This window comes from Centropristis striata, chromosome 1 (assembly GCF_030273125.1).
Source record: "Centropristis striata isolate RG_2023a ecotype Rhode Island chromosome 1, C.striata_1.0, whole genome shotgun sequence".
NCBI classification, from domain to species: Eukaryota; Metazoa; Chordata; class Actinopteri; order Perciformes; family Serranidae; genus Centropristis; species Centropristis striata.
In genome coordinates, this window is record NC_081517.1 from 4,282,417 (window position 1) to 4,292,443 (window position 10,027).

At 38.3% G+C, this 10,027-nt stretch overlaps 1 protein-coding gene across 1 annotated transcript; it reads right to left on the reverse strand.

Moving 5' to 3' along the window:
• Window positions 1-213: 213 nt before the first annotated feature.
• LOC131990387 (pannexin-1-like) lies at window positions 214-9,627 on the reverse strand. The gene is made up of 6 exons (XM_059355646.1): window positions 9,358-9,627; window positions 6,019-6,140; window positions 3,763-3,962; window positions 2,453-2,954; window positions 1,215-1,377; window positions 214-1,119 (listed from the first exon to the last, which is right to left on the reverse strand). The coding sequence occupies exons 1-5, from the start codon at window positions 9,536-9,538 to the stop codon at window positions 1,225-1,227; spliced, it is 1,158 nt and encodes a 385-aa protein (XP_059211629.1). The 5' UTR covers window positions 9,539-9,627; the 3' UTR covers window positions 214-1,119; window positions 1,215-1,224.
• Window positions 9,628-10,027: the final 400 nt, after the last annotated feature.

Consider the following 10,027-nt stretch of genomic DNA (forward strand, 5'->3'; position numbering starts at 1 on the left):
ATAAAACAACACACTACCACCACAGACTGATAAAACACCTGCAGCATCTTACTACAGATGTCCAGAGATCTGAGCTTCCTTAAGAAAAAGAGTTAGCTCTGCCCCTTTTTGTAGAGAGCGTCTGTGTTTAGGGACCAGTCCAACTTATTATCCAGGTAAACACCTAGATACTTATTTCTAAATCAAGGCACAAACAATGACTTTATGTATCATATTTATTGCAGGGCAGTTATTTGCATTATATTGTATTGTACTGTACAGATGCTTGATTCACATGTTTCAAATGGAAATCAGTATTTTTGACAAGGAAAGTGAAATAGAATTTACTCATATTTGTCTGTACTGGGCTCATACATATATATCATAAGGCCCTTGAAAGGCTTTACCTCTGACAACAATCCATATTGGCATTTTATTGCCCCAATGACTACTCATTCATCTTTAATGGAAAATGGAGAACTGCCACCAGTGCATAAGTTACAACCTTGGGTCTTGTTTTATTCTCAACATTCACATACAGTCTACCACCTGTTGTTAACAGCACAGTTATGCATAAAGTATCACATCCCTTACAGTCCAGACAAAGCTGCTCCAGGTGTTCTTATACCCAACTATAAACACATCTGAACCCTGTGTTCAGAAACGTCTTTTATTCTAACATAAAAGGGCAGGAAGTTGGCTCTTGCAACTGGAAAATGAATGTACAGATTTCAGTACAAGGATCATGGCTTATATTAAATTATGATTGGAAGGCATTTAAGGTCCTGAGAAAAGTAGCATTACCATAGAAAACATAGAAACATAGGAATTTCATTTCAGAAAAAAACAAAAATGCAGCAGATTGACCCAGACCTGAAACACTGGTCCTTGGAGTTTTCACATTTACTACAAATAAGACATCTGAGAGGTAACATTTCTTTTGACCAAACTAGAGACTTTGTGAATTAATATTGAACCTCCTCTGTTTTTGATATGGATTAAAACTGTTCTTGGTCAGTTCACCAGCAGGAATTCAGATAATGTAAGTGCACAGTTTTTTTCTTTCTCACAGTTCTTCTTTTCCACCACAGCAGAGCTTATCATCTTCAGGTCAATCACACAGGAAGAAGGCAGAAAGATCTGAAGGAAAACAGAACAAGCTCTGGGTTAAATCCACCGCATAATCAGTTAATTTCACTAAAGCCACTATCAGAAGACTAAATAAACGTCCTTACCTTAGAGGAATCACTCCTCTGCTTTATTAGTTTCTTTGTTGTTTTTGCGTGAGCACGTCTTCTTACTGTCTATCACGTCAGTCTTCACCTGACCCAGAGTTCGCAGCAGGCACATGGTGTCAAAGCCCTCATCATCACCAGCCTCTTGCAACAACTCCAGCACCTAAAAATAAGATATGTTATTCTTTTTCAAAGCAAAAGCATCAGTGAAAGCACAGGTGACATATTTTAACATAGTACTGGACCTACAGGTGCATCTCAATAAATTAGAATATCACAGGAAAGTTTATTTATGTCAGAAATTAAATGCAAAAAGTGGAAATAACACATTATATAGATCCATTACACACAGAATGAAACATTTCATGTCTTAATTTATTTAATTTCTATTTATTATAATGATTATGGCTTACATTTAATGAAGAGCTAAAATAAATTCAGTGTCTCAAAAAAAATGTGATATTACGAAAGACCAATTTTAAAAAGTGTGTTTAATATGGAAATGTTGGCCTCTGAATAGTATGTCCATTTATATGACTTTTTATCTCATAATTTCAACTTTTTTATCTCAAAATTTAAACTTTTTATCTCATAATTATGACTTTTTTTATCTCATCATTTTGACTATAATCTCATAATTATGACTTTTATCTCATAATTTGGCCTTTTTTTCTATCTCAAAATTATGACTTTCCCCCCTCAAAAGTATGACTTTTTATCCCACAATTATGACTTTTTCTTCTACTTATTTCAACTTTTTATCTCATAATTTTGACTTTAATCTCATAATTATGACTTTTTTCATCTCATCATTTTTTACTTTAATCTCATAATTATGACTTTTATCTCATCATTTTGCCTTTTTTAATCTCAAAATTATGACTTTTCCCCCTCAAAATTATGACTTTTTATCCCATAATTATGACTTTTTTATGTCATCATTTTGACGTTAATCTCATAATTACAACTTTTATCTCATCACTTTGACTTTTTTTATCTCATAATTTCGACTTTAATCTAATCATTTTTATCTTATAATTAGGACTTTTATCTAATATTGCAAAAGACCAATTTTAAAAGTATGCTTAATATGGAAATGTTTGCCTCTGAAGAGTATGTCCATCTATATGACTCAATACTTGGTTGGGTCTGTTTGACTTGAGCTACTGGAAATGGACTTTTCCATCATAGTCTAATGTATTGAGATGCTCCTGTACAGTATCTGTGCTGGGACCCACCTGCAGACACTTATATGATTTCAGTTCACTCAGGTTCTCCTGCAGGAACAACAGGTAGATGCTGAGGTCATTGTAGAAGGGCGTGACCACGCCCAAAGCACCAAAGCCCGGCAGCAGCTCATAAGGCCGGAGGAAGCTGGAGCTCTGGCGAGCTGGTCCCAGAGCGGCGTAGACTACCAGCGGAGCCAGAAGGATATAAACCCCCAGGTTGATGTAGCTGAGCAGCCTGAAGACGCCCACCGCCACCAGCTTACACTGCACCGCAGCCGGCACCATGCTGTCGTTCTTCAGCACCCCTGTACGCAGGTCACAGGGGAACTCGTCAGTGAGGGAGGCCAGACGGATGTAGTAGCCCAGGTAGATGCAGGCCAGCAGGAGGATCAGCAGAGTCAGACCCCGACAGGAGAGGTACTTTATCACCAGGCTGTGAGAGAAGCGCTTGGTCTTCAGATACTGCTCCACTAAAGGGTATTTGAAGCAACTCTCAGTCACATCCAAAGCACTGCAGCAGAAAGAAGACATTTAGTATAAAAAGACCTGTAAGAAATACATTTCCCTACAACAGGATTATCTGAAGGAAACATTCCTACAAAACCGACTTTTTTTTTATACTAACCAATGACAAAAAACGTTCATTTATGCTTATAGAAAGCTGTTTTACAATCGACTCTCTATTTATTATTTATAAATCTAGTATTAATGTCCACAAACAAATGGCAATGTCGTTCACTGGCAATGATTATGTAATAATAATTTCTGAGAGGATTTGTTTATATACAGGTGCATCTCAATAAACTAGAATATCATAGAAAAGTTTATTTATGTCAGTAATTCAATTCAAAAAGTGGAAATAACACATTATATAGATCCATTACACACAGAATGAAACACTTCATGTCTTAATTTATTCAATTTCTTCTAATTATAATGATTATGGCTTACATTTAATGAAGACCTAAAATTCAGTTTCTCAAAAAGTTTAATATTATAAAAGACCAATTTTAAAAAGTATGTTTAATATGGAAATGTTGGCCTCTGAAAAGTATGTCCATCTATATGACTCAATACTTGGTTGGGGCTATTTGACTTGAACTACTGGAAATGGACTTTTACATCATATTCTAATTTATTGAGATGCTCCTGTATTTGGTCTGCCACAACTTATTCTCTCTCTTACCTGTAAACCGACATTTTCAACACGGCAACAACACACACTCAAGAAACTAAAGCAAATGTTTCAAACAAATGTAAATCATTGTCACATCTCCTGCTAACGAGTATATAGGAGTGAGTAATAACAAGGTTTTTACCTCTGGGTGTCCTCACATGCACTTTTGCAATCTATGGATGCTATATTCTTGGCCAGTCTGATTGCACGATTATAAAAGCGGTCGAGCTCCTCCATGATGAAGTTCAGGTCAGAGGAGAGGTGTGGCGCTGCAGTGAAACGCCAGAACAAGGCCGGGATATACATGAGGATGGCCAGCAAGAGCAGGATGTATGGGAAGAACTGAGGGAATCACAGAAAGGAGAAGAGAAAAAGCTGCATCATGAAGTGATTTCTGGACATTATCGGTATAACTTCAACATTAGAAAGGATGCAGTTATGTTTTTAGGGGGGGAAAACTACTTTGGATGCCTTAATTATGGACAAAGGCTTGGCCATTCCTAGATTAAATAATACTGATTACGGCTTAACAATAGCCGTGTTTCCATTAGGGGAAAGAGTGACCTCTGGGAAAGTCTCAGGCCACGCCCTCTCAAATGTCCACTCACTCAGCATGTCTCCATTACAAAAAAGGCCCCAGAGGGATTTAAGAGACTCCAGAGATGACGTATGGTTTCCGATCATTGCGTAATCGCTTAGCGACAGTTTCGACCGTGACGTCTCATAAGCAACGGTTTTAACACGGGAGAAGCAACTGTGGCTGCCGTTGCTAACTGTGCACAGTGTCTCCGCTGATCATAAACAAACCAGCATTGCTAACTGTGCACAGAGTGTCCGGTGCTTGTTGTAAACAAAAAGAGATCTCTAAGTAAAAAACCTCCTGCAGCAGCAGCACATACACACTGTACTGCTACAGAGCTAACTGTTAACAATCTGCCGACTGGACGTTAAGGGGTTAACATCCCCTCTGGCTCTGCAGCTGGGAGAGACTGCTGCAGGAGGACTGTGCCGCTTCAACTCATTCTTACTCTACTCTCGGGGGCCGGTGGCTCGTTAAGAAGATTAAGAAGGAGTCTCTAAAAGTCTCCAATAACACCAGAAAAAGTCACTGGATTTGTCTCCAGTCGCTTTTTCTGAAAAATAGTCGCCAAGGGGGTCTGAAAAGTCACTACATATAGCAACAAAGTCGCGAAGTTGGCAACACTGCTTCGCCGGCTTTTACAAATGGCGCTTGTTGTTGTGTCGCTCCAACTGTTAGCCTATTAGCACTGTGCTACTGTGCAACTCGTTCCGCAAAGCAGGACTGCGCTATGAAAGGGCAGGAAATCACTTCGCCTTTGCAGAATCACTATGAACGCCCTAAGATGAAGAGCTGGCACAGATCTTTCCAGCAGTATAGCAGGATTTGCGGGACCTCACTATGAAAGGGGCTTATGTTTATTGTCGCTTGTGACTACTCGCTAGTTCGCAGGCTTTTAGAAATGGCGCGGGTTCTTGTGGGTCAAGTACTATGTCACATCCTGCTAAGCCTTCTATCCAATCAGCAACAAGACTTTTTTCAGGGGAGAAAAACGGCCCTGCTCTTCGACAGGACCAAAAAAAGTCTGGTCAAAAGAACGCTCAGGGCGGCTCATATTCAAATTAGGGGCGTTTAGGCAAGTGAGACTCGCCTCATTCCGGGTATTGGACTGTAATGCAGGGGTGTCAAACTCTGGCCCGCGAGGCAATACCAAATTATTATCTTATTATTGTACTATAAAAGCTGACCCGCCGGTATTATACGGCCCATTTACAGCTAATACTACAAATCCCACAATGCCCTGCTGTTGTTTTGGCGCGTCAATCAGGACAGGACCCAGAAACGCGCTCCTCTGTGACAGTCGTCATAGCAACCTCAAGCTAGAGCTGTCTCCGAGCTACCCCTTCCCAAAAATGGCGAAAAGAAAGGCAGAATTTATTAACTTGTTGAAAAAGTTTATTTTGATATTTAAATCAGAAGGATGCAAATAGAAAAGAGGCATACGATTTTTATTTAATTTTTATTTAATAAATTAATGACATTGATGTGTTTCTCATTTGAAATTTGATTTTGCATGTTTGCACTTTTTAGTTATATATTGCATGTTTATAAGCGTTGCTGGTTCCATATTTAATGTTAAAGCAAAACATGTTTGGTATATATTAAAAGGTTTATTTGTTCAATGTTGGCCCGCGATTTCATTTTTAAATAATCATAAGTTTTAAATTTTGGCCCATTGTGTATTTGAGTTTGACACCCCTGCTGTAATGGAAACAGCCCTTAATATTAGGACTTTAAAAAACATCCCAATACCCACACAATCAAACTGTCAGCACTGATGATTCTTACTGGCAGTGCATGCTGGGTAGAAGTCTGTACCTTGTGCAGCCATAGTGGTGAGCTGTCAGCTTGTTGCTGTACTGCTGCCCAACAAAATGAGTCCACATAAGCCGCCTGTCTCCAAGAGAAGTTAGTGGGAGCAAAGCAGCTGATCTGGGTACCTGGGGGAGGAAAGTGGAGAATTAGTCACAGCTGACAGACATTTTGATGATTCAGCTAAAAGAAACAAACACTGCAACACTTGTCAGCCCTCCCTCCTCTGCTCTCATGGTCTAATTTGTTGTTGGGTTGCTCTCATCTTGCATTGTGTCAATAATTATACCATCCCCTATATGGTTAATGGGAAGCCCAATCAGGCATGTACAAGTCCCAAATGACCCAGATAGTCACCAGACAGTAATATTTTGGCAGCACTGCTGCTGTCATATTAATATAACAGAATGATGATTTGAGCAAACTCAGCACATTCTCATTATTTTTATCTATTACTTATAGTCCGCCAAGTATCAATTATAGTATCAGAAAGGTTTTACCACATGAAGTACTGGGCTAACATACAGTGGTGGAAGAAGTATTCAGATATCTTACTGAAGTAAAAGTACGAGATTAAAGTGGCAGATCTACGAGAAAAAAATGTGCAGATTTAAAGTGGTGAATCTGGGAGAAAAAAGTTGCTTTTTTCACACTTTTTTCTCGTAAATCGCAGATTAGCCACTTTAAATCTCTTAAATCTGCGACTTTTTTTCTTGTAGGTTTACCACTTTAATCTAGTAAATTTGCAACTTTTTTCTCGAAATATTACCTGACTCTAACTACCAAATATAGTTCTTTGCCTGATAAAGGGTTAATTTAAGCTGATATTGCTTGATTATGGATTAGTACCTCATACAACTCAACTTTAAAAAAATCCTAACTATCCCTTTAAATTCAACATAAGTCAAATGTCTGCTGCAAAAAAGGTGTTTTGTAATGTAATGTGTTAAACTTGGAGGTGTTTCTCACATTTAGTCTACCCCCGATGGGATAACTGGGGTGGATAATATATTAGAAACACCTGTCAGAAGAAGAAGAAGAAACCGTTACACTGTCAGGTTTCACTGGGACACTTGAATAGAACAAAGCCATTGTTGACACTATTAGTAACGCCTGTGCTTTTCCTGCCAGCCAAGTCAAAATGCTGTGAAAATAAGCTTACATCTACACTGCAAAAAAAGCCAACCTGTATTTTTTGGCCTTAAACAGTGATTTAAGTTGTTAAAACTTGGAAATATAAATTATTGATATTTAGGGCAATAATGTAAGTTAGCACAACAAAGGAAGCCAGTTATATGCTCAAAAACAACTTTGTGAGTTGTTGTTACTTATATCTTTAAGTTGGGGTTCACAACAAGGGACAATAGTTCTGATAACTCTTATTTCTTTGTTGTGAAATGCGGGAAAGCTGTGAAATTCGGTCATTAGCGAAAGCTAGCGGCTAACTGATGCTAGCGGCGCTGCTTGTTACAGCTACAAGAGTAGCCATTAGCGTATCAATGCTAACTCAAAATTGTGGTCGCAACATTAGCTGACGTTTCATAGCGGTGTTACAATCGTGCCAATTCAGCACATTGCAGAAGTTAGCAGAAGTAAGGATTAAAAGTTATTACAATGTAAAATTATAAGTTAGTACAATTTACAGTTGAGTTGACAAAAATCTGAATTCAGTGTTGAGCAAACTCAAAAACAAAACTTAAAATATTTAGTTTAATTGCTTAACTTAAAATTTTATCGAAGTTTGTTGCCTTGAAATTTTGAGTTCACCCAACTTTTCTTTTTTTGCAGTGTACTTTGCCTCATGTGGAAAAGTCCATATACTTCCTCTGCATCTCCTTTGAGACTGCTATTGATTTCATTAAAAAAAATCAATGTGGGGTTTGTGCCATAATGTGCATTAACTTCATTCCTAGTGTATGATAACATTACCTGTCCATAATAATTGTGTCTTTAGGCTCGCAGATCCATGCTGTCTGAGGTTAATGATAACAACAGACTGCAGGCATTATGACCTAAGAAGATTACATTTACTAAACTGCTGATGGAGCTTTAAGTATTTTGTTTTTACACAAAAGGGGGATTTGTGTGAGGTATTCTCTTGTACTTTACAGTAACTCAAGTCCATAAGGCACCAGCTTATAAACTGCCATGCAATTGTGGCGATATATATTTTATATCAATATACTTTTAAATGTGATATGGAATTAGACCATTTTGCATATATTGATACAGTTTTTTTCCTTTTATATATAAATGCTGCCCTTAATAGAGTTTGTCATATTTAGTTATTTTGTAATGTCCGTTATTCTTTTCTCATATAAATATATTTATTTCAGGAAAAAGATTGGCCTATTTTATTTCATAGGTTGTTTTTATTTAAGATATTTTGTTTCTTTAAATGTGCACTTTATGGAGCTCAGATTTAAAAAAAAAAAAAAAGTTACTCCTGTTGTTACACAGTATTCATGTTCTCTTAAATAAACGGTTTCAATTAGAGCTGCAACAATTTTTCGACTAATCGAACAATAAGCAATTATTAAATTAATTTTGATAATCGAATAACTGGTTTGAGCAGTGATTTCAGCTTCTTCAGTGTGAATATTTCTGGTTTCTTTGTTCCTTTATGACAATAAACTGAATATCTCTTTGGTTTTCTGGACAAAACAAGAGATTTGAGGACGTCTTCTTGTGGTTTGGGAAACACTGATCGATATTTTTCAACATTTTATTGACCAAACAACTAATCGATTAATCATTTAAATAATCAACATATTAATCGATAATTAAAATAATCGTTAGTTGCAGCCCTAGTACAATACAATATCGGGATATATATCAAATATATCGCTTATATTCAGCTTAAATATATCTGAATATGACTTTTGGTCAAAATCAAAAAAGCCCTAATGTGCCCAATGTTTCCAATTATTATTATTATTATTATTATTATTATTATTATTATTATTATCAGCAGTAACAGCAGTGTATGGCTGCATCACTGTCTGGGCGTGAGAAAAGCAGAAGGGTGGAGACTTAAACCACACCTTCTCCACAATTCACACCTCTTTTTTCCAAAGCATTTACTGAATATAACTCCCTACATGCATGAATATCACATTGAAGCATGCACTACTGCCTGTGTGTGCGTGTGGCTAATAGAAACAAATGTGCTCCATCAGTTTTTAGATGCACAGAGACAAAGAAGCTCCGCCTGGATCTCATCCATCGCCTGGACAGACTTGCCTCTGCTCTGCGTTATTCTACATGATGAAATTAAAAAGATCAGCCTGGTGAAGGTTGCTCCCGGCAGGATATCTGCTCACAAATTAAAAAAAAAAAACTCACCAACTGAAACCTCCTGAGCAAAAGCGAGGGAGATGAGAAACAAAGGCAGCCCCACCGCTAGAAACGTGACTATTTTGTCCACGGCCAGCTCCAGACGCACCCCTTTGTACTTGGCCTCCGTGGGATCCTTCAACAAAAAGTCAGAAAAAACGTACTCGGTGGCTACGTGAGCAATCGCCATGACGGAGGGGAACAAAAAAAACGGTGTTGTCTAATTGACGGAAGAGTCAGGGATCTTTTTCAATTAGCCAGAAGCAAACGGCTGAGGTTTAAATGAATAAAGAGAGAAACCTCCCGCAGGGTAGACCTGTGAATAATGTATCAGACTGGACCGTTATAGTTATAGACCATCTCATTCACTGCTGGGTGATGGTTGAACCTGCTGCTGTCCCGGTACACAGGCAACAGGGGGACAGGCCGGCTGCCAGCCGCCAGGAGGCGCTGCGGGGCCGGCAACAAGTCCCTGATGGGTCCTACACACGGTGGGAACATGGCTCTAGAGCAGGGAGGGGCAACTGGAGGCCCGGGGGCCGCATACGGCCCGCACCCTCACTTGAAGTGGCCCTCAGTACAACTAGATGCATTTGAGCATGAAATCTTGAAGTGCAGTGTAAAATAAAGGAAAAAATTATATAGTCTATGGTAAAAATGCACAAATTACTTCTTGCAA